Here is a 25,157-nt window from a genome sequence, read left to right on the forward strand (position 1 = left end):
ATTTGGCACGAACAATGTCACTGATCATTACCTGCGGATCAGACGGAACGCATTAGACGAGGTTGACTTGTTCAATTACGTTTCTTAGCGAGTGTCTGGCCCACAGCTTTAATAGCTGTATTAAACACTGCTGTTTATATGTGGTTCTGAAAGCCGCAGGAGTGTGTGGTGTCTCTGTAACTGTGAGACTGTGACCTCACTCCTCATCCCAGCCAGGCTGATCAGTTAGGGCCAATTTAACACACTCTAATTGCCTTTCAGACCTCAGCTGTAAGTGTGAGTGTGAGCAAGGCCTGTTAATGAGAACAGGTGCTGTCTGGGGGTTTTAGGTTAGAAAATGTTTGTTTGCCTGTGCAGGATTCTTGATTGGTTGGGAGAAAGTGATAGAAATGTTTAAATTGTGCCCTACACTCAGTTCTGAGGATGACTGGACAGGCTTCACTAAGGAATCAGGAGTTTGTGTAATCAATGGGAGTACATTAAAGGCTAATGTAAGTACTTTCCACATGTTATTAATGTCTGTGTCTGTCTAAATGTTTAACAGTCTGTTACTCTGCCTGTCTGTGTTTCTGTTTGTCTCTTGGTCTGTACAACTGTCTTGTCAAAGTATTTGTTTGTTCGTGTAAATGTCAGTCTTTTTGTCTGCCTGTGTATCTGCATATCTGTCTGTCTGTCTATCTACAGTTCCGAGAAATATTTCTGAATCAGTTTATCTGATTTTGCTATTTATAGGTATATGTTTGAGTAAAATGAACATTGTTGTTTTATTCTATAAACTTCAGAAAACCTTTCTCCCAAATTCCAAATAAAAAATCATTTAGAGCATTTATTTGCAGAAAATAAGAAATGGCTGAAATAACAAAAAGATGCAGAGCCTTCAGATCCCAAATAATGCAAAGAAAACAAGTTCATAATAATTTAGAAATATTTGGTGAAATACCTAGTTTTTAATCACATTTTTCATGCATCTTGGCATGTTCTCCTCCACCAGTCTCACACACTGCTTTTGGATAACTTTGTCACTCCTGGTGCAAAAATTCAAGCAATCTATCTACCTATCTATCTATCTATCTATCTATCTATCTATCTATCTATCTTGATGTCTGTCTGCTGATATCTGTTGACAATAGACTTTATATATTGATCTCTCTCTCAGTCAGTATGGAGGTGGTAGTTCTGTTGTTTTGCACGCTGGTGGGGTTGGAGGCGTATCCGGTACGTATTTTATGTTCAGTATGTGTTTTAATAAGAGCTATAATGGTGAGATATGTGAACAGTGTGAACCAGACTGCTCCACTGATGTCTGTGGTGTTTGTGGTGTGTTTGTAGATCCCTGACAGCGGCAGTAATGAGGTAAGCACTGCATGCTGCTCTGATGAATTGTGTCCTTCAGCAACCAGATGTTTACCATACAGATGTTCTGCAGTGTTCTTTAGGGTTTACTTGGTTCTCATGAATGTAATGTAAATGTTCTGCAGGCTCTGATGCAGCTACACCAGTTCTATGGAGCTTTACAATATCAGGTGAGGTCAGGTGATCCTGTTGAGGAACACATTTAGAGTCATGTAATGGACATATTTACATGTGTACAGAGTTTCTATTGGGAAATAAAATATGTATCTCTTTCATTTGAATACTGATTTTGAATGTTTTTCTTTGACAGCTGATGAATTACAGGCCTCCAGCAGGACCCCCCAAAAAGGACCCATCAGTGAGTAATTTACCCATTATAATCACTCAATATCAGTTGGTTGGTCAGTTAGTCAGAAAGTCAGAAAACAGGTGTGTCCAGGTGTGAACTGATGTTAAGTGAACATTCTAATGCATTTCAGGTGAATCCTCAGATAAATACAGGTGCTACAGCCCCTCCCCTAAAGCCACAGGTACTTGTTTTATGTGTTATTTACTTTATGTCTATTAATAAAGTATTTGTGACAGTAATTGACAAGTTCTCTTCTTCCACAGGTGCCTCCGCTCCTCTCTAACCTCCACACACTGGTAAGCAGTTCCCCTCCCCATCTCTATACCCTGGTGAAAAAATTATATTTAATTGTACTTAAAACATATTGAGAAATGTTTAAGTATACTGTAAATACACAACAGATTTATGTACTTAAAATATATTAATATTAAAATTATGCTTTCATCAAATGTTTAAAAGTAAACTTTGACCATACTAGAAAAAGTTAAATGTAGTGCATTTAAAAAATAGACTGCTATGAAGTACACATTTAGTTTCATGTAATTCAGTATACTTCTAAAATACTTTTTTCCAAATATACTTTTGTACATTTTTAGCAAAGTGTGTTAAAAAACAACTGTTACAGTAGTTCACTTAAAGTACAATGTATCATGTAACTTTTTACGAAGTAAATTAAATTACTACATTTATAAAAAATAGTAAAAAAGTACATTTGTAACATGCTAAAAATACAAATAGTACAGTATACAGAAACAAGAAGCATATTTGTACTCTAATGTTAAAATATTTAACATAAATTCCTTGTACATTCCTAATATATCCTGTGTATAATAGTGATATAGTTGTAATACTCATAAAATATATTAGAATTTGACTGTAAGCATATTGAAAATATGGGGTTACATACATGAAGTAGTAGCTATGTTTAAATGTCATTTAGATATATTTAAAATAGTTCAATTTTAGTACAGTTAGGTACACTAAGCACAATTTAAGTAGGACTTTTGTACTATAATAAATAGAAAAAAGGTTGTTCCATTTTAGCACTCTTTAAATATACTGATTAATACCATGTCTACAAGTACAATTTAGTGCACTATAGTATAATAATAATAATAATAATAATAATAATAATAATAATAATAATAATAATAATAATAACATAAATAATCAATAAATAAATAAATAAACATCTGTATTTATTGTACTCCAGATGAGACTCCAGCACCACAACTCAGAAGAAGGAAACATGGTAAGAGTTCCTCCAGCTTCCTTCAAATAAAAATAATGATAACCTTATTAATTATGTTTTTTTTTGCTATAGTTCTTATTATTAGTAGTAGTATTATTATCATGCCCTTGATTAGGTATGGTACAGTCGTATATACTCAGCACCCACAAGGAAGTGCCAGATGTAATGCTATTCAGAAATTATAAAAAGCAAAAAATTGATTAAAATGGGCAATATTTATTGAGCTACACATACAGAATAGTGTGTAACGCATACTTTTTTTACTGAAACCTACTTTTATGCAACTCTCACAACAGTAGTAAGGCCCCTCCTTGCTTACTTCACATGGTTGTATCATTTTGGGTGCAATATATATATATATATATATATATATATATATATATATATATATATATATATATATATATATATATATATATATATATATTTTTTTTTTTTTTAATAATAGAGAAAGAAAGAGAGAAATGTGGATTTAGTCAATCTAGTACAAAGCCTTTTCTAGACAATAGAGAGAATTACTCCAAAAAAGGCAGAAAAAAATCTATTTTAGAAGAAACAATGAATTGAACTCCTAATTAAAATCATATATCTTTTTTTCTCTGTCTGTTTTTTAGCCAAACCTCGCAGCAATGTTTCCTCAGTACTTTCCCACAGGCGTCCAGCCTGCTCCTCCACCCGCTGGCTCTGATGAGAACGAGATGGAGGAGGCAGAGCCAGCAGAGCCTTCGCCAACAGAGAGCCTTCCTGCCACACCTACAGGACCATCCCCCCCTGAACTGCACCCAGGCACTGTGGTCATACCTCCTCCATCTGAAGCACCTGGACCTGTTTTCGTTCAAGGAAACACGGTGATACAGGGCCCAGGTGTGGTACCGGGAACACATCTTTCACCAGGTTTAGGTCCGAGTGTTGGGCCTGGACCAGGTGTGGTACAAGCTCCAGATTTTTCACTTAGTCTTGGCCCAGGTGTCGTACTAAGACCAGGTGTGGTAATGATCCCAAGTGTGGTGCAAGGTCAAGGTAATACACCATATATAGGACAAGGTGTAGTTCCTGGTTCAGGTTTGGCACAAGTTCCAGATATTTCACCTGGTCTAGTTCAAGGTGTCACACCTAGACCAAGTGTTGTAGAAAGTTCAGGTGTTTCGCTTGCCCTAGCTCCAGAGGCTGTACCTGGACAAGCTGTGGTAGTGAGCCCAAGTGTGGTACAAGGTCCAGAAGTTTTACCTGGTCTAGATCCAATTGTGGAAGCAAGCCCAGGTGGGACAGCAGGACCTAGTGTAATACCTGTTCCAGATGTGTCACCTGGCCCAGGTGTGACTGGAGGCTTTTACCCAGGGCTTAATATACAGCCAGGTGTGCACACAGGTGTGAATACAGTTATAGCTGTTCAACCAGGAGTGGACATGGGTGGTGTTATTAATGCAGGCGGTGGCACAGGTGTGGCTACAGGTTTTGGGGGAAGATCAGGAGGTGTTCATGTAAGCTTTGGGATGCAACCAGGAGCAGGTGTGATGCTGGACAACGGACTGTGGCTGCCTGGGTTGGCTGTAGGTGCAGAGGGGTGGGGCATACCTGTCCTCATCTCACCTGGACTGGCTGGACTCAAAGCTCCTGTAACCGTCCCTCCAAAGACCACTCCAGACGTCTCCAGCATAAATCTGGAGCCAAAGGGCAACATAGAGAATCCACTGCCCTAAAATTATAGAAATACAAAGCTCATATATTCTGTTGGAGCCAAAATCTGTTAAACTATAGTGTTCATTCTGATTTACATGTATCTACACAACACTATGTTAAATCATTAATTACACTTCTTACTGTAATCACAATCATGATCGAATATTTTACTTCTCCTGTTGAAATCAATAAATAATCCACAATGTACCAATGATTCCTGTAATCTTGTATTTTCCACAGTTCTAATTTAAAACAGTAAATATTGTTATAAAATACACACCATACATCTGAACTTATACATAAACTACACATACTATAATAACCCTGTTAAAGAAATAAAAGTTTGAAGAATAATAGAGAAAAATGATTGTGCTGTTCATGTTAATTAAAACTAAAACGACATCCTGGGTGACAACCTGGATGTGGTCTAGGGTTCCTCCCTATATTTTTTTAATTACAAGCAGTTTACTGCATTAGGGTATATTTTTAATATGTTGTTAAACACCTAATTGTACCTACAAAAGTCACTTAATTCAATGACTATTGTAGAGTCCGACACTGCTCCACTGAAAATTAAAAATAGTTGAAATAACAAAAAAGATGCAGAGCTTTCAGACCTCAAATAATGCAAAGAAAACAAGTTCATATTCATAAAGTTTTAAGAGTACAGAAATCCATATTTGGTGGCATTAACCCTGGTTTTTAATCACAGTTTTCATGCATCTTGGCATGTTTTCCTCCACCAGTCTTACACACTGCTTTTGCATAACTTTATGCCATTCCGGGTGCTAGAATTCAGGCAGTTCAGCTTGGTTTGATGGCTTGTAATTATCTGTCTTCCTTTTGATTATATTTGGGAAGTTTTCAATTAGTTAAATTAGATTTATTTCAATCAGGTGTTGCATTCATTTTTCATTACTTACTTGATCACATCGCAGTATGTCTTAAATGTCTCAACACATTAAAGATCAGTTGAGCAGAAATACAAATATTCTCCTGCAACGAGTACAACCAAAACATTCAGTTAACTAATCAAAGGCCAACCACACAGCTAAACAGCTAGTTTAGCTAACTAGCAAACCTACCTAAGTGCCATGCTAGCTCAACACTTGCTCTCTAGCTAGGTCAGTATATAGTTTACATGAAAATGATGCTGTAGTATTTATTGAGGAAGTGCTAGTGTGAGTGTGTGTGTGTGTGTGTGTGTGTGTGTGTGAGTGTGTGTGTCTTGAGCAGGGCATGGTGCTGAGTTAACTGCAGCCCTACAGGGTTAATAGGCTTATGGTGATCAGTGCAGATCGCTGACATGGCGAATGCTCAAAGCTGGACTAGCGAGCCAGTAATCCTCACTGTTCCTGCAGTGGTATGGTCAAGGTGAACAGCTGAGAACATGAACACACAAACTCTCATACTTACACATGATGGAATCACAGAGGGAAACCAACCTGGAACTCCACTAGGCTCAAATGAACAATGTTAGCTAGCATAAGCTAACTAGCTAGCTATCATTAGAACTTACAAAATCATAATTTTAAGTGTGGCGTTCCTCCGGCATTCATTTACTGGTTGCTGGTGTATAATAGTATCTGATTATCTGTTCTTTTGATGATTAGCTTAAGAATCCTTTAATATTTGCCCTCTTGCAAACTCAGGAAGTATTTAACTTGTTAGTTAGCTAGTGCTAGGTTAGCTTACCTAGCTAACTAGATGACTGGCTAGTTAAAATTAACTCACTGCAAAGAACATTAATTCTGTTTAAAAGGCTAAAAGAGCATTTTTCGGGAAACACAAAAACATATGGAGGTTTTTATTGCTATTTCAAAATGAGCAATGGTTTAACAGGATAGTTTATCATTCAGTCAAACAGTAGAACCATTAAGAAACAATCCTACAGTTTAACATATTAACATTTTAACAACTACAAATTCTAGCTAGCTTTATGGAGTTTGCTGACTAAAATGCAGACCAAAGAACATACCAACAAAAAACTCAGTAATAACTGTACAGTATTTCTTGCCAATAGAAGTAGAAAAAATAGAAGTGAACAGAAGTAAACTTTATAAAGTGATAAATATACACTAGTAAAATGTATAGTATATATTAATCTTACTTATCAATTAAGAATGAGCCCTGAATTGTGGAAATTAGAAATTAGTTCATTAAAGATAACCGCCATCTTGAAAACTATTAAAATGGCGTAGGTCACATTTTACTCTTAACACACAGTGTCACATGGAGTGCAGATGCACAAAATACTGTGGAATTTGTTATCAACAAGCTAATATCACTAGCAAGGCTAACCTAGCTGCGTTATATCAACAGTAGAAAAAGCAGTAGTATTATACTGTTTATTAGCACACAAATGCACATTCTCAAAAAAGCATTCTTATGTATTTTACATGTATTTTAAGTTCTTGTATTGTAGTTTGTTATGTCTAGTTCTGCATTTAAAAATGAGGTAAGAAATGGGTAGTTTAGTAAAGTTGTCAAATCTTATTTTATTTGATAAACACATGGATTATTTATACAGTTGTAAGGCCTAGCTAGTCTTCTGTTGTAAACTTAACTCTGTTGGATAATATACATGAAAGGCAGATGTTACTATTGTAATGTAAAGTATTATTATTGAATCTAATAACAAGTTCACAACTTCTTATTCTTCTTCTTTATATGAAGAAACATCTAGTTTTACACAACTAGATGTCGCAACAAGATTTTGAGAAGTGGTTAGGAAAACACGTCCTGACACCAGAGTTTTGGGAAGGTTTCAGGCCTAAAACTTGGTTTTAAATGCATAAAATACATAAAATTCAACTAGGCAAATATTGTCCTAGAAGAAAATCTGTTTTTACAGATTTGCTAATATATTACTATTATTAATATTCCATACAAAATGTAGAAGGCATATGCAGGATCACTGGTGGGTTTGGGTGGTAAATAAATTGGATATGTTGGTGTTATAATCATGGTGACCAATTTCATACCAATCCAAAAGTTAATTAAACTATTGGTGGAGTTGCACATTTTACTATTGAGGTAAATGATTGTGTACTCTTACTGAGGTATGATTTATACTGTCTCTCTCTCTCTCAGTTGGTCAGTCATAAATCTCATCCATATTCAGGACAGCTGTGTATGTGTGTGTGTGTTTGTGTTACTGGTGTCATTTCCATCCTGTGTAATCCCCAATCCCGCTGTTCCTCTGTGAAATCCTTTGTCAGTCTCAGCCAGGCCATGCCACTAGCCAGGAAGCTTCAACACATTTACCACTTTTAACCACTCTTTTCTTTACCAGGAGTGTGTGTGTACGCGAGGATGAGTTTGTGTCAGTCCTGGTGCTCCTGTATGGATGTGTAAGTGTGATGGCGGACCTGAATACAGTTGTATAGCGGGCAGTGGATTAAGCTTCAGGTGAGTCGCTCTGCTCCTTCTGACCTTCTTCTCTCTTCAGCGGGTTAATACTGTACCTGTTAATACTGAACCAGTTCCAGTGCCTTTATTCTTGTGTTCTTATATCGTTTAGGCTTTATTTCACATTTTACATATTATAGCTTAGATGCTGTGGTATAATGTATGTGTTCAGATTTCATGCTGCACTCCTTGACCAAGTAACAAAACATTTATAGCTCTTTTTAAGCAACAAAGACTATACTTACTTTATAAATGGTCCACTTACAAGTTTTCTTTTATTTAAAAGCATTCATATTACTGTTTAAAAGTTTATATCTGTATTTATGCTTCTGTATTTGTAGCTGACCCATTATTCCAGGGCTGAATTAAAGCTCCAATTAGATTTGTTTAATGTTTTATTAATTAATTCACTATTACATGGGCATTTCCCACATTATAATTAGACAGACTGTTTTTGACACTGTGTAATATAAACTCAATTACATTGTGCCTCATTAAAGCTGATGTCCATAAGTTAGGGAATTTGGGGATTGACCGCATCGCCTAAAATGGGCCAAAGAGTGTAAAAGCACAGAGAGTGAGCACTTGTAGCGCGGAAAACAGACCAAAGAGTCTAAAAAACGACGAGAGTGAGCACTTGTAGCACAGAAAACGGGCCAAAGAGTCTAAAAGCGGCGAAAGTGTGCACTTAAGTGCGGAAAACAAGCCAAAGAGTCTAAACGCGCAGAGAGTGCGCACTTGTAGAGCAGAAAATGGGCCAAAGAGTCTAAAAGTGCAGAGAGTGCACACTTGTAGCGAATGAAAATGGGCCAAAGAATCTAACAGCGCCAAGAGTGAGCAATTGTAGCACAGAAAACAGGCCAAAGAGTCTAAAAGTGGCAAGAGTGCGCAGGTGTGGCGCAGAAAACGAGCCAAAGAGTCTTAAAGTGCTTTGTTGTAGCGCAGAAAACGGGCCAAAGAGTCTAAAAGCGGCGAAAGTGTGCACTTAAGCGCGGAAAACAAGCCAAAGAGTGTAAAAGTGGCAAGAGTGTGCACTTGTAGCGCACGGGCCAAAGAGTCTAACGGCGGTGAGAGTGTACAGTTGTTGCGCAGATCTTATTAAACACAATATTTTATGCCTGCTCCACTCAGAAATGCTTCTGCTTTTAGTTTAGAAACAAAATAATTTGGATTGCCGCTTTAAAAAAGGAGTCCAACCTGAAACACTCCATAACATCAGTGTGAGTGGGTGGGGCTAAACTGCTGTAGGCTGAATAGTTGGATAGACTTATGTTGTAATAATGTTGATTTTTGTGTCATCACACAAACTAAAAGCAAAGTTGGTCTTTAGAGAACAGTTTTACGTACATAGACTGTATATAATAGTTTTGAAATGTACAATATGAAAAAAATGTGTTTAATTAAACTGAATGGACTTGATTAGGTAAGACAAACACCTATATAAGACCTCACAGCTCGCAGTGCACGTCAGAGAAAAATTAGAATCATTATGTGGAAGATACTGCGCAAGGTGACAGAATTCAGCACGATCTGACCAAGGTTACAGAAGAATTTCTGCAGCACTTAAGCTTCCTAAGAGCACAGTGGTCTCCATAATCCTTAAATGGAAGAAGATTTGGGTGACCAGAACTCTTTCTAGACCTGGCCGTCCAGCTAAACTGAGCAACTGTGGAAGAAGATTCTTGGTGAGAGAGGTAAAGAAGAACCCAAAGATCACTGTGTCTGTGCTCCAGAGATTCAGTAAGGAGATGAGAGCAAGTTCCACAAACTCAACTATCACTGCAGCCCTCCATCAGTCGGGCCTTTATGACAGAGTTGCCCAACAGAAGCCTCTCCTCAGTGCAAGACATATGAAAGCCCACACAGAGTTTGCCAAAAACACGTAAAGGACTCCCAGACTATGAGAAATAAGATTCTCTGGTCTGATGAGACGACGATTTTTGGCGTTAATTCTAAGTGGTATGTGTGGAGAAAATCTGGCACTGCTCATCACCTGCCCAATACAATAAAACATGGTGGTGTCAGCATCATGCTATGGGTGTTTTTCAGCTGCAGGGACAGGACAACTGGTTGCAATTGAAGGAAAGATGAATGTGGCCAAGTATAGAGATATCCTGGAAGGAAACCTCTTCCTGAGTGCTCTGGACCTCAGACTGGGCCGGAGATTCAACTTCCAACAAGACTCTAAGCAAACAGCTAAATAATAACAAAGAAGTCGCTTCAGAACAACTCTGTGACCATTCTTGACTGGCCCAACCAGAGCCCTGACCTAAACCCAATTGAGCATCTCTGGAGAGACCTGAAAATGGTTGTTCACCAACGTTCACCCTTCAACCTGAGGGAAATGGAGAGGATCTACAGGGAAGAATGGCAGAGGATCCCTAAATCCAGGTGTGAAAAACTTGCTGCATCATTCCCAAGAAGACTCCTGGCTGTATAGCTCAAAAGGTGTTTCTACTCAATACTGAGCAAAGGGTCTGAATACTTATGATCACTCATGTGATTTTTCAGTTTGTCTTTTTTGCCAAAAAATTTTACATTTCTGTTCTTTTTTCTGTCAAGAAGAAGTGGCGAGTGGACGTTTCTGAGACACGAAATGAACTTTTTAGATTTTGGCAAATTGCTGCAATGATTCAAAAAGTGATTTTTTTTTTCACTGAGGTCTGAATACTTTCTGTACATACTGTATAAACAATATAAAAAAGAGAAAACTGTGGGTGTGGAGCTAAAGTGTGGACAAAAAAATCATTCTATTGTCCAGTTAACCTGAAGAACAACCCATTTCACAATGCACATGTGTTTTGATTGACAGGTGGCCATGTCCTCGCGGGTCACACCCCTCGTCCCTCCCAAGATCCTCTTGGAGGGAGACGAGGTCACCATTGGCAGCACAGAGGAGATAACGTGAGTGATGCATTATGGGTTCTAAAGCAGAAATGGGTTGATGAGTCATTAGACATGTTACAGGCTGTAGCTCTTAATGTTGGTATTGTTATATACATTGAGGTGAAGCTACAGTCTCTCATTAGGGAGAATATTAATTGCACACTATAAATGTAGGTATTGTGATATAGACGGGATTTTAGTAATTGATTAGTAAAAAAAACATGGTTGTAATGATAAAGTTGTTAAAGATGATGAAGATAATGAAGATGATGATATGTTTGTTTGTGTGCAGGAACCCGCAGTGCTGTGGTGCTCTATTTAATGTCAACAACAGCAACAACAATGAAGAGTAAGTATTACACAGCTACGCAAACACAGTCATATATATTAAGATGCTTAAATGTTATTTTACCTGGTGTTTTTATTTCATAATTTAAAAACATTAGTGATCCGTAATATTTAGCCAAGAACTCCTGATTTGACATGATTAAAACATTTTGTGTTTGTATAATGTATATTTTAGATTTTTTTTACTAAAGTAAGTCTATGTTTATCAGTTGGTGGTTGCTCTGGTATCCTAGTGGCTGGTGGCTTCTATGGTTTGCAGTGGTTGTAGAGTGAGGGAGGCAGTGGAAACGCTCAAGCTTAAATGACTGCTTTTCCACAGGGAAGAGAAGAAGGAAAAGAAGAAGAAAGAGAAGAAAGAAAAGAAAGAGAAAAAGGAGTAAGTGCTTCATCCTCCTCAACAAATCATTTCTGTTATTATGTCTCTCCACCACATGTATCTGTACACTCATTTATCTGTTCTTCTTCTCCCACTGCAGGAAAAAGGAAAAGAAAGAAAAGAAAGAAAAAAAGGAGAAGAAGGAGAAAGAGAAGGAAAAAGAGAAAGAAAAGGAAAAGGAGAAAGAGAAGGAAAAGGAGAAAGAGAAGGAAAAGGAGAAAGAGAAGGAGAAAGAGAAAAAAGAACAGTATGTTCTTATGAATGCTATTCTCATAAAACTGCAGATTTGTTATACCTGATAATTTTCTGACTTGTCAATTCAGTCTCCACTATGAATTATTTAGTATGCACTATAAATTAAGCATTATACAATATAAATTATTCAGTATCCAACATAAATTATTCTGTATTCAATATAAATTAGAATCTACTATAGATTATTTAGCATTTACTATGATTTATTCAGTATTTATTATTAGTTTTTTAACATTAATCAGGTTTAAATACAAATAATTCTGTATTCACTATGAATTACTTAGTGCCCAGTATAACCTATTTAGCATCTACTATGAATTATTTAGAATGTACTATGATTTATTCAGTAACTAGTATGAGTTATTCATTATACAATATAAATTATTCAGTATCGAGCTTGACCTATAATGTATCCACTATGAATTAGAATTTACTAGGAATTAATTAACATTTCCTGTGATTTGTGTATTATTTACTATTCTTATTTAACATTAATCAGTTTTAAATACAAATTACTCAGTGTCTAGTATGAACTATATAGAATCTATTATGAATTATTTAGAACTTACCATGATTTATTTAGTAACTAATATGAGTTATTCATTATACAATATAAAGGATTTATAAATTATTCTGTATTTACTATAAATTAGAATTCATTTTGAATTATTTAGAAATGACTATGATTTATTCAGTTTCTACCATGAGTTATTCATTAAACAATATAAATAATTCAGTATCCAGCATTAACTATTCTGTATTCACTATAAATTAGGATCTACTATGAAATAATTATCATTTACTTTGATTTGTGTAGTATTTACTATTTTTTTATTTAACATTAATCAGTTTTTAATACCAATTATTTAGTATTTACTATGAATTATTTTGAATTGACTATGATTTATTCACTATCTACCATGAGTTATTCATTATGCAATATAAATAATTCAGTGTCCAGTATGAACTATTCAGTTTTCACTATGAATTAGAATCTACTATTTGTTATTTATCAATAATAATTTATTTGAATTATGAATAATTACGCATGTAAGATGATTTATTTAGTATTTACTATTCGTTATTTAACATTAATCTGTTTTATTATTAATTATTCTTTATTTGCTATGAATTACTCTGTGTCTACTATGAATTTTTAGTAGCTAGTAGTGTGTATTGATAAATTGAACCCTCAGGTGTGTTTTCAGTTATAGTCATATGAAAAAGTTTGGGCGACCCATTAATCTTAATCATTTTTTGTTCTAAATATTTGGGTGTTTGCAACAGCCATTTCAGTTTGATATATCTAGTAACTGATGGACACAGTAGTATTTCAGGATTGAAATGAAGTTCATTGTACTAACAGAAAATGTGCAATATGCATTAAACCAAAATTTGACCGATGCAAAAGTATGGGCACCCTTATCATTTTATTGATTTGAATACTCCTAACTACTTTTTACTGACTTACTGAAGCAAAACATTGGTTTGGTAACCTCATTGAGCTTTGAACTTTATAGCCAGGTGTATCCAATCATGAGAAAAGGTATTTAAGGTGGCCAATTGCAAATTTGAATCTCCTCTGAAGAGTGGCATCATGGGCTTATCAAAACAACTCTCAAATGATCTAAAAACAAAGATTGTTCAACATAGTTGTTCAGGGGAAGGATACAAAAAGTTGTCTCAGAGATTTAACCTGTCAGTTTCCACTGTGAGGAACATAGTAAGGAAATGGAAGACCACAGGGACAGTTCTTGTTAATCCCAGAAGTGGCAGGCCAAGAAAAATATCAGAAAGGCAGAGAAGAAGAATGGTGAGAACAGTCAAGGACAATCCACAGACCACATCCAAAGAGCTGCAGCATCATCTTGCTGCAGATGGTGTCACTGTGCATCGGTCAACAATACAGCGCACTTTGCACAAGGAGAAGCTGTATGGGAGAGTGATGCGAAAGAAACCATTTCTGCAAGCACGCCACAAACAGTCGCCTGAGGTGTGCTTTTGCTTTTGCATACCTCAGGCGACTCTGTTTGTGGCGGGCTTTTTCATATGACTGTATATTGATGGTGGGCTGGGTGAGTGTTTGGTAAAGCTGGTGTTTGTGGTAAAGCTTCTCTCACTCTTTTTCTTTCTGTCTTTTTATTCTTTATCTATCAGGCCGAAGGAGATCACAGTCATCGATCCTGCGGGAAACACTTACTATAACTGGCTGTTTGTCATCACCTGTCCTGTCATGTATAACTGGGTACTCATTATTGCCAGGTGGGGCTCACTGTCTGACCATTTACACTCCCAGTGTTCCAAACAAAAGACTAAAGACGAGTGTAAAACTCATCTATGTAAATATAATGAATATTCAGCAGCTTTAGTTCTGGTGTTTAAAGGCTGTTCTCTGTCTGCAGAGCCTGTTTTGAGGAGCTGCAGCACGATTATTTAATATACTGGTTTATTCTGGACTTTGTGTCAGACTTGGTTTACGTGGCAGACATGGTCTTCAGGACTCGAACAGGTGAGTACTGGACCTTTCAGTGACCACAGTAATGCAGTCTATATATGTCCAATATATTTATTATTTTTTTATTCCAAAGTAAATAAGACTGATGTGATGTAAAAGTAAAGCAAACCTATCATGGAAACCTGAATTTGTTTAAAAAATAAAGTATAAACATTGTTGTTTACAGTTTACAAATACAAACTATACAAATAATTATCACTATTAAACATTTTTACAGCATCCATTTACTAAAAATGATTTAGTATGCACTATAAATTATTCAGTAACATCTGTAAATGTTTCTGTATCCACTGTGAATTGTTCCATATCCGTTATAAGCTACTCAGTTATTGCTTTATATTATTTATAGTGTCCACTATAAATTTAGCTGAATCCACTCTGAATTATTAAGTATGTACTATGCATAGGTCTGTGAATTGGCAAGAACTTAGTGATATGATTCAATATAAGCAAATCAATATAGTCAGACTGTTTCATCAATTTAATTCAAGAACTGTAATAGAATAAAAACACTAAAACAATAAAAAGTTGACTTTTATGCAATTATTTCAAGGGGATCTAACCACAAAGTAATCCATACTGCTGTCATGTGGGTGTGGTTTAAATGCAACACTAATTGAACCACATTCTGAAACCAAACTTAACATTAAAACTAATAACTAATAAAAAATCGATACTGGTTTTTTTTATTGATATAGTATCGCTAAAAAAAGTATCACAATACTTCGATGTACTGATATTTTTAAAGCACCCCTTACTATTAATTGTTCTGTTTTTTTACTTTATATTAGCTATATCAGTTCATATTGTTTTTTCTTCACCTCTTCACTCTACCACAGTTCATCCCCGCCCACTCATACTGCAATATATCAGCTTTTAGAAAGCCACAGCTAATTAGAACAGAGCTCATTTGCATATGCCAGCCTTAAAAAGGCAGTAATAGAAACAGTTCAAACCTGTTCATTTCTGAGGCATAAAGAGAGGGTTGGAAATAAAATACAGGATTCATTTGGATCTGCTTACAATACCAGTCAAAAGTTTGGACACACCTTATATTCAGATTTTTTTTTTATTCATTATTATTCATTAACATGAAGAAAAACATATGGAATTATTTAGTAAACAAAAAAGGAAAAAAATCAGAATATGTTTTAGATGTTAGATTCTTCAAAGTAGCACCTCTTGCTTGGACAGAGACAGCTCTGCACATCTTGGCTGGATTTTCTCAGTCAGCTTTATGAGGCAGAGTCACCTGGAATGATCAGCTTTCAGTTAACAGCTGTGCTGAACTTGTCAAGAGGTAATTACTTGAATTTTCTTGCTTCCTAATGTGTTTGAGAGCATCAGTTGTTCAGTGAAGAGGTAGAGTTGGTATACAATGAATAGCTCTATTTGAGTAATGTTGAGCTATTGTTAAACTTCTCAATTAAGTAAAAAAAATGACTTTAAGAAATGAAGGTCAGTCAATAAGAAAAAGTTAAAGAAAGTATCCTCAAGTGCAGTCACAAAGAATATGAAAAACATTATGATAAAACTGGCTCTCATCAGGACCGCCCCAGGAAAGGAAGAGCAAGAGTTCACAGTTCATCAGAAATCAATAATTAACAGAGCCACCTCAAGTGCTTCATAGAGTATTTTGGTTTAACAGTTTTAGGTTTAGTACATGATTCCTTATGTGTTGCTTCAGTATTATTGAATAAGAGGGTGTGAGTAATCTTTTTACTTGTACTGTATATTTTACTGTATATAACCACAGCCGCTCCTACCTGATCCTGTACCTGTCTGTACCCATGTGTGTGTGTATGTGTCTGTAGGGTATCTGGAGCAAGGCCTGTTGGTAAAAGATGAAAAGAAACTCCGGGAACGCTACATGGTCAGCCTACAGTTCAAGTTGGACCTCATCTCCATGATCCCGACAGACCTCCTGTACGTCCTCGTTGGATTGAATTACCCTGAGATCCGGATGAACAAACTGTTCCGGGTCAACCGGCTCTTCGAGTTCTTCCAGCGCACAGAGACCAGGACGAACTTCCCCAACGTCTTCCGTATCTCCAACCTGGTCATGTACATCGTCATCATCATTCACTGGAACGCCTGCCTGTACTACTCCGTCTCCAAGGCCATGGGCTTCGGGAGTGACCGCTTCGTCTACCCGGACCCGTCCAACCCTGAGTTCGGCCGTCTGATCAGAAAGTATGCCTACAGCATGTACTGGTCCACCCTTACCCTCACCACCATTGGTGAGACTCCGCCCCCCGAGAAGGATGCAGAGTTCTTTTTTGTAGTTACAGATTTCCTGGTGGGCGTGCTCATCTTTGCCACCATCGTCGGTAACGTGGGCTCCATGATCACCAACATGAATGCGGCCCGGGCCGACTTCCAGGCCCGCATTGACGCCATCAAGCAGTACATGAGCTTCCGCAAGGTCACAACGGACCTGGAGAAACGTGTCATCAAGTGGTTCGACTACCTGTGGACCAACAAGAAGGCGGTGCGTAGCAAAACACCGCTCCTTAAATAAGTTTACACATTTTAAAACATCAGCAAAAACTATTAAAATAACATATTTTCATTAAAATGTTACAGGGTACTGTTATTTAATTATTTATAATATAATTTATATTAATTATTTATATATAATTAATTATATATAATTTATCTATACATAATTATTTATATTATTATTATATATATTTTTCATTTATTACTGCATGATCTTTATGAAATATGTATAAAATATTCTATTTTTAAAATGCTAGTATGCAAAAATACATTCTGTGTAGGTATTACACGGTTTTAAAATAGGTTTTAAAATAGCTTTATGCATTTTGTGTTTTATTGCAAACATGCAATACTAAACTAAAAATCAGCATATTTTTCTGAATGTTACATACTGTATAACTATGCAAAGTTAAAGCACGGTCGTCTGTTGTGAGCATAGCTAAAATCAGTATTTTACTACTGAAAATGTGAAATATGAGACAAATATGGTCTCTGTCTTCACCTGCTGCTCATTTCTCAACTATGCTGGCTAGCGCAGTAATGCTACACATGCTAACGTGAAGTTCAGTCAGTCAGTCACAACAGAACAACAGATGTAATGTATTGGAGTACTACCTTGATAGTGACAGGTATGCTAATGACATATCATATGTCAGAAACTAAAAAAAGTTAAGACTCTATATTGACTAAGTTTAGCTACGAATGTGATTTTATGTTAAGCGATGTCTTATGCCCAAAACGAGTAAGGGAAATGTCACCTAGCAGCTAGCTAGCGTTAGCTATATAGCTATTACTATAATCTGTAAAGTAGTAACTCCAACACTATTGTGAATATTTTTGAAGCAGTGTTTTTTTTTTTTTAATAGGCTTGGCTTAGGCTAACGCAGCTAGCAGTGCATAAAGCTAGCTGGCTAACTGGGGATAAAGTTATATAAAATCCACATGAGCTGGTTTATAATGTTGCTTGCCATATAAGTATAAGTCACTGAACTCGCCTCCTAAACTTGGCAACCCAAGTGACCTTGGCATCTGGGGAGGGGTGGGCGGGGCAGACAACTCTCTCTGGTGTTTTGGAATTGGACTGCTGTAGCCATTTCACACACTCGCTCTCACTCCTTTAACTTAAATACAGTATAAACCAGCATTATTAAAGTAAATTCCAGATCCACACGCAAAATAAAATCAGGTATTATTAAATTATATAAATTACAAACAGTTACATATGTGTGCTTCTCCACTTCCTTCTCCACGGTTTAAAGGTCTTATTCCATTGTTTTTTCATTCATTTTAAAATGTCTGTTTGTGATATTTAGTATGAATGAATGCCATATGAGTTTTTTCTGAATAAAGGGCTCCGGTGGTCCGGTATAATGCTGCTTTTGAAGAAAGTGGGGAAGAAGAAACAATAGGATTTCGGCTGATGCTCATGAATAATATTCTTACATGCAAACATATCACATCTGACTGGCTAACAGCACTGCGAGGCAGCGAGACGGACAACAGTTAGAAACATTTTAAAATAAAGACATTTTTACACTAATAAGAGTCTTTGGAATGTTTCATATATTACTTTACAACATGTGTAATGTCCTGCTAAGTGCAGTTCAGTCACTTACCTAGTATTAGAGTCTCTGTAAAACGCGAAATTCACCGGAGATCCTATGTAAACCTATAGTTATATACGCACAGAGTCTAGTCCAGGTCTAGAAAGTCCAAAATCCACCCCATAGCAGAACAGTGCACCAGGCAGTTGGAATAAAACCCTGGAGTGGATTTTTATATTTTACTAGTGTAAACAGAACTGTTTTTTTTTTAAAAAGACACCTACCTACAGTATCTTAATTGTACGTCGCTGGTGGTGTTCCATAGACAAATTCTAACAATTTGTTCCTTGGCTCTGAATTACTGGGAAAGAATGTAACACTGATGTGTTATTTACACAAATAACACAGGAACAAACTGCCAAGTTGTTCCTAGCGCTGTTAATTTTCTGAATAGATAAAGAGTTTCATGTGCAGCATGCATATACAACTCTCAGAGAGACCTATTGTATTTCACAAAGAACAAGAAAAAGTGTATTTTAGCTGAAGGACACCTTTAAATGTGCTCTACAATGAATACAATATTTTGCCCTGATATGGTTTTAAAAGCAGTTGTACACTGTTTTTTTGCACAGGTGGATGAGCGGGAGGTGCTGAAGTATCTGCCAGACAAGCTAAGGGCGGAGATTGCCATCAACGTTCACCTGGACACACTAAAGAAAGTTCGGATCTTCGCTGACTGTGAGGCGGGGCTGCTGGTGGAGCTGGTGCTGAAGCTGCAGCCGCAGGTCTACAGCCCTGGAGACTACATTTGCAAGAAGGGCGACATCGGCCGAGAGATGTACATCATCAAGGAGGGTAAACTCGCTGTGGTCGCCGACGACGGAATCACGCAGTTCGTCGTCCTGAGCGACGGAAGCTACTTCGGAGAAATCAGTATCCTCAACATCAAAGGCAGCAAAGCCGGAAACCGCAGAACCGCCAACATCCGCAGCATCGGTTACTCTGACCTGTTCTGCCTGTCCAAGGATGACCTGATGGAGGCGCTGACGGAGTACCCGGAAGCCAAGTCCATGCTGGAGGAAAAGGGACGGCAAATCCTCATGAAGGTACGGCCTCAGATTAGGGCTGCTATCTACTGATTTCTGCAGGCTGTGTGGGTGAATTTAAACCTCTGCAGGCTGAATGGGTGGAGCTAAAATGCTGAAGGCTGAATGGGTGGAGCTAAAATGCTGAAGGCTGAATGGGTGGAGCTAAAATGCTGAAGGCTGTGGTGGATCTAAACTGTGGCAGGCTGTGTGGGTGGAGCCAAACTGCTTTAGGCTGAATGGGTGGAGCTAAACTGCTGCAGGCTGTGTAGGTGGATCTAAACTGCTGAAGGCTTAATGGGTGGAGCTAAACTGCTACAGGCTGAATAGATGGAGCTAAACTGCTAAAGGCTGAATGGGTGGAGCTAAAGGCAGAATGAGTGGAGGTAAACTGCTGCAGGCAAAATGGGTGGAGCTAAACTGCTGCAGGCTAAGTGGGTGGAGTTAAACTGCTTAAGGCTAAATGGTTGGATCTTAAATGCTGCAGGCTGAATAGGTGGAGCTAAAATGCTGCAGGCTGAATGGGTTGAGCTAAAATGCTGCAGGCTGAATGTGTGGAGCTAAAATGCTGCAGACTGAATGGGTGGAGCTAAAATGCTCTAGACTGATTGGGTGAGGCAAGAGCTGAATGGGTTAGAGCTAGATTGTAGGATTAATATATAATCTTGTCATACTTCATTAGGAGCACTATGCTCACTTGACCTGGATGTGGGCATCACACAACTCAAAGCAAATCAGAGAGAGAACATGAAAGACCAGTATACATCTCTTTCTCTTGCTATTTATAGGTATATGTTTAAGTAAAATGAACATTATTGTGAGCTTTCAGACCTCAAACAATGCAAAGAAAACAAGATTATATTCATAAAGTTTTAAGAGTTCAGAAATGAATATTTGGTGGAATAACCCTGGTTTTTAATCACAGTTTTCATGCATCTTGGCATGTTCTCCTCCACCAGTCTTACACACTGCTTTTGGAAAACTTTATGCCTTTACTCCTGGTGCAAAAATACAAGCAGTTCAGCTTGGTTTGATGGCTTGTGATCATCCATCTTTCTTTTGATTATGTTCTAGAGTTTTTTAATTTGGTAAAATGAAAGAAACTCATCATGTTTAAATGGTCTCTTATTTTCAGTGCTGTATTTAATACAGTTAGTGCATCCACACCTCCACATGCTTACAGTTTTTCGTCCAATTGCTAAAGCATAATTTTGTAAACTGGTTTTATCAAAATACTGCAAACTGCAAAATACCTCACATATCCTGCAAAATGAAGCACTGCAACCAAAACTACATCAGCATTATTACCTTCAAACTGTTCACCAAATAGCTTCATTTACACTTTATTTATATTAGCAGATTTTCATCTAACCAATTGCACAGTGTTGGAAAAGCACTCTTATCTTTAGAAAGCTTTAGTATAATTCTAAAACAGTTCAAATTGTAGAAAATTCTACAGATCGTTCACATGCATAGAAATATGTGCAGATACACACACACATGCTGCAGTATATTTTTTCACCAGTCAGTGCAACATACAGCTCTGGAAAAAAAAATACTTAAAAATTATGAGTTTCTTTGATTTTACCAAATGGAAAATCTCTGGAATATAATCAAGAGGACGATGAATGATCACAAGCCATCAAAGCAAGCTGAACTGCTTAAATATTTGCATCAGGAGTAAAGGCATAAAGTTATCCAAAAGCAGTGTGTAAGACTGGTGGAGGAGAACATGCACAAAATGCATGAAAACTGTTATTAAAAACCAGGGTTATTCCACCAAATATTGATTTATTACATCTCACATTTCTCTAAATTATAATATTTTTATTTGGAATTTTGGAGGAATGTTGTCTGTAGTTTATAGAATTAAACAACAATGTTTATTTTACTTAAACATAAACCTATAAATAGCAAAATCAGAGAAACTGATTCAGAAACTGAAGTGGTATCTTATCTTTTTTCCTAAGCGATATTACAGACATATCTACATTACAGTGAACACAAATATGCTTACAAAAAACTTTCACCTAGTGAGATGTTTGGCCTCATATGGAAACATGTGCCTATTAACAATTATATCAGATTGTTGTGTGTTATCCAGAGAACCGTGTTCAGTGCATTTACAATGTGCCAGTTTGAATAGTAAAATGTGTGTTAGGTAGAAAATCTGTTTCTGGAGTTTTTGAGACGTGGGAAGAGGTTATATCCTCTGTGTGTCAGTTTAATTAATTGTGCTACACGTATCATTTTAGTGTGTTAGCAAGTTAAAAAAAACTGTAAAAAGATACAGGGGAAAATTGGAACAATGAGTATTTGAAAGCATTTTCGTTTGATAACTGTTCTGCATTTGTCTTGTGTTTTTGTTTACTGTTCTGTGCATTTGTTTACTGGTTTTTGCGTTTGATTACAGACTTGTTCATTTGTTTACTGGTTTGTTCATTTGTTTACTGGTTTGTTCATCTGTTTACTGATTTGTGCATTTGTTTACTGTCTTTTTAACTGTTTTGTGCACATTTACTGTTACTGTTTGTGTGTTTGTTAATAATTGTAAGTCTTTAATGTTTCATGAATTAATTTGATTACAGTTATATACAGTACATGATTGCTTTGCGCTTTGTACAATTGTTTACTGTTTTGTTCATTTCTTTACCGTCCTGCAGGACAACCTGCTGGACCTGGAGGTGGCGAAGCAGGGTCCTGACCCCAAAGACATGGAGGAAAAGGTGGTCAGGATCGGGTCAGTGCTGGAGGACCTGCAGACACGCTTTGCCCGCCTGCTGGCCCAACACGAGGCCGTCCAGAGCCGACTGAAGAGACGCGTCACCAAACTGGAGACCAAAATCACCGTCTCCACCGGGGTGGTCCTCTCTGAGATGGTCCAACCAGAACAGGCTGAGCTGCCCCCTCCACCCCCAGCAGAGGAGAAGAAATAGTGGAAGAACAGATAGTAGAAGAAGAAAGATGATGATGAAGAGCAGAAGAAGCTGTGTGGTTGTGGACTTCCTATTGTGTGAATTGAGTGGCTTACAGAGGAGAGGGTTCAGCTCTGGAACTGGAGCAGAAGAAACCTGTTCCTACCAAGATCCAGTTGAAGAAAAGCCAAGCTTATCTTTATTTTTTACAGAAGAAGGGAAGACTAGAGGTGCATTTCATCTTATGCAGCGTTCGGCCCCTCACAAACACAGCGTGAGAATAGAACCTTATTTTATTTGTGTTTATTTTATTCAAATTCATGTGAAACTCAGGTTCTCATGTATTTCCTGGACTCTATCTAGCAGATATTGAATTTTAATAGAGCTACTGGTATTAAAATCAGTTACTTTGTAAGATCTTAAAGGGCCCATATAATTCCATTTAAACAAACATTTAGATAAAATGTATAAACATGTTTACTATTTATTCTTATTACTTATTTAACATTCACTGCTTTTGATGTCATAAAATGCATACCTTTTCCTATATATTTCCTTTTTCTATATATTTGTTTACCGCAGTTTATAGCCTCTAAATACACACTGACATTATATCTAGTGGGCTGCTTTCTGCTTTCTGAATCAGGTTCAGATGTTCAAACATTGGTCATTTACATAAAACATTTACATGATCTCACAGAATAAGATTGATGATAACATATGGATCTTGGACTGAGAACTGCCATTACTATATCAGTAATTCTAATTCTAGTATCATCCAAACAGATCAAAGATTTTTATTTGTTGTATAAAAGTTAATATAATTAAATAAAAGTTAATACATTTTAAAAAATAAAATACCAGAAGAAAAGGAACAATAAGGATAAGGGCCCTTTAAGGTGCATTTTGTCACGCATACATGTTTCATCTTCAAGAAGTCTATTATTATGAGTCAAAACATACATTTTAGACTGTTGTTCATATGTATATATGTACATTTATAGTTGTAGCTAATTGTTTTAGGGCTACTGTTTAGGCTGACAGGATTAAAGGTGCATTATGGCACATGGTTGAATTCAGGCCCTTGTAGGCCTGTTTTAAAGTCTAGCAAAGCCAAAGAACATTTATTATTCTCTTCACTGCTTAGTGCACCTTAAAGAAGCACTTGTAAGACCACATTGGTTCATTGGTTTATTTAGACGAGTGGAAAAAGAGGAATTAGGTTTGGCATTATTGATTACTGCATGAAGTATTGTTATATTTGGGCTGTAAAACGTATTGTTGACATGGTCTCAATAAAGTATTTTTGATAGACATATATTCTGGACTCAAGAGTTACTGCACATGTGTATTTTTTTTACATTGCATTACATTTGGCAGAGGCTTTTGTCCAAAGCGACTTACAATAGTGAAGTACAAAAGTAATAGACGTTAAAGTTAAAAAAACATCTTCAGATAGGGCCCAAAGGAGGTCGAAGGGAGATAATGGGATAGAGGAGTGAAGGAGGGAAGGAGGAAATGAGGTTAGAAGTAGTTAGTGTGTTAGAGGTGTTAGGAGAGTAAGTGCTCTTTGAAGAGCTCTGTCTTCAGGAGTTTCTTAAAGCTAGTGAGAGATTCTCCTGATCTGGAAGTGGAAGGTAGTTTGTTCCACTATTGGGGAACTCTGTATGAGAACAGTCTGGATTGCTTTGTGTGAATGTTTGTTTGGCAAAGCGAGGCGACGTTCATAAGTCTTCAGGAGTGATCAGTGCAGGTAGGAAGGAGCTGTTCTGTCATCACCTTGTAGGCGATTGTAAGAGCTTTGCATTTGATTTGAGCAGCAACTGGTAGCCAATGGAGCTCAATGAGCAGTGGAGTGACACTGTGCCCATTTTGGCTGGTTGAAGACCAGACGTGCTGCTGCATTCTGCATTTTAGATTATTAGAATAAGATAAACTAAGATGAAGCAGTACTTGTGGTTGGGTGTCCTGTATTTTGAATGACTGCATCAGTGTGTGTGTGGGCCCTTTAAAATCTGTTTTATTTTTGAAAGATTAGAAAGATTAATCAAATTAACCACTAGTGTTGCAGTATTGGAATCCATTCTCATGACTAAAAATGAGTGTGGACTCAGAAACTGATGTTGAGACGAGTCGTGAGCGATGCGTCTGTGTGAAACATAGACTGTATACAGTATATACAAACAACTGTTTAAACTGGAGTGAAAGAGGCTATCTGTGCTGCCATTGGTCGGTCTGTGTGTTGATATTTGGGCTGCAGCTATCAAACATTTTACTAATTGAGTATTCAACTAAACATATTTTTGCCTGGTTAATAAACAATTATAAATACAAAAGAGAAACAAGGCATTTCAGTTTAATAAAGAACTACCAATTTGTTTCCTTTTTTTAGATATTAGTTTTATTTTATTAAATTCACATTCGGCATATAGCATAAAATTGTAACAAAATTTCAGAATACATAAAAGGTATGACAATTTTTTTAATACAATACCTGCATAAAAATCTCAACACTGATACTGAAATAATAATACAGCAAAAACCTTTAGAAAAACTTTAGAAATTAATGTAATAATAATAGATCAAACATGGAATAAAAAATGATGATTATTCCTAATTTCAAGGAAAATCATAATACATTTATTAATTTCTGGTATAGTTAACTTTGTGAGCTTTAAGCTGTCTG

At 36.7% G+C, this 25,157-nt stretch overlaps 2 protein-coding genes across 3 annotated transcripts; both read left to right on the forward strand.

Moving 5' to 3' along the window:
- Positions 1–237: 237 nt before the first annotated feature.
- On the forward strand, positions 238–4,846 carry LOC111188723 (basic salivary proline-rich protein 2-like). 2 transcript variants are annotated; one of them, XM_049463201.1, is made up of 9 exons: positions 238–491; positions 1,161–1,215; positions 1,330–1,353; positions 1,479–1,523; positions 1,664–1,711; positions 1,833–1,883; positions 1,966–1,998; positions 2,916–2,954; positions 3,569–4,846. In XM_049463201.1, exons 2-9 carry the CDS (start codon positions 1,162–1,164, stop codon positions 4,652–4,654), a joined length of 1,380 nt encoding a protein of 459 aa, XP_049319158.1. In that variant the 5' UTR covers positions 238–491; position 1,161; the 3' UTR covers positions 4,655–4,846. The 2 variants fall into 2 exon arrangements, with proteins under 2 accessions (XP_049319158.1, XP_049319159.1); XM_049463202.1 differs by lacking the exon at positions 1,330–1,353.
- A 2,938-nt stretch (positions 4,847–7,784) lies between these two features.
- Positions 7,785–23,791, forward strand: cnga1b (cyclic nucleotide gated channel subunit alpha 1b). The gene is made up of 10 exons (XM_007237503.4): positions 7,785–8,045; positions 10,858–10,949; positions 11,224–11,280; positions 11,599–11,655; positions 11,756–11,902; positions 14,068–14,172; positions 14,313–14,419; positions 16,240–16,916; positions 19,104–19,577; positions 22,220–23,791. The coding sequence occupies exons 2-10, from the start codon at positions 10,864–10,866 to the stop codon at positions 22,490–22,492; spliced, it is 1,983 nt and encodes a 660-aa protein (XP_007237565.3). The 5' UTR covers positions 7,785–8,045; positions 10,858–10,863; the 3' UTR covers positions 22,493–23,791.
- Positions 23,792–25,157: the final 1,366 nt, after the last annotated feature.

This window comes from Astyanax mexicanus, chromosome 13 (assembly GCF_023375975.1).
Source record: "Astyanax mexicanus isolate ESR-SI-001 chromosome 13, AstMex3_surface, whole genome shotgun sequence".
In the NCBI taxonomy this organism is placed as follows: Eukaryota; Metazoa; Chordata; class Actinopteri; order Characiformes; family Acestrorhamphidae; genus Astyanax; species Astyanax mexicanus.

Excerpts from the sequence above, each read along its gene's own strand:
- LOC111188723 (XM_049463201.1), top strand. The coding sequence starts at position 1,162 with ATGGAGGTGGTAGTTCTGTTGTTTTGCACGCTGGTGGGGTTGGAGGCG. Across the intron at positions 1,216-1,329 it reads TGGGGTTGGAGGCGTATCCG|ATCCCTGACAGCGGCAGTAA; the intron begins GTACGTATTTTA and ends GTGTGTTTGTAG. Across the intron at positions 1,712-1,832 it reads CCCCCAAAAAGGACCCATCA|GTGAATCCTCAGATAAATAC; the intron begins GTGAGTAATTTA and ends AATGCATTTCAG.
- cnga1b (XM_007237503.4), top strand. The coding sequence starts at position 10,864 with ATGTCCTCGCGGGTCACACCCCTCGTCCCTCCCAAGATCCTCTTGGAG. Across the intron at positions 11,281-11,598 it reads AACAGCAACAACAATGAAGA|GGAAGAGAAGAAGGAAAAGA; the intron begins GTAAGTATTACA and ends GCTTTTCCACAG. Across the intron at positions 11,903-14,067 it reads GAGAAAGAGAAAAAAGAACA|GCCGAAGGAGATCACAGTCA; the intron begins GTATGTTCTTAT and ends TTTATCTATCAG.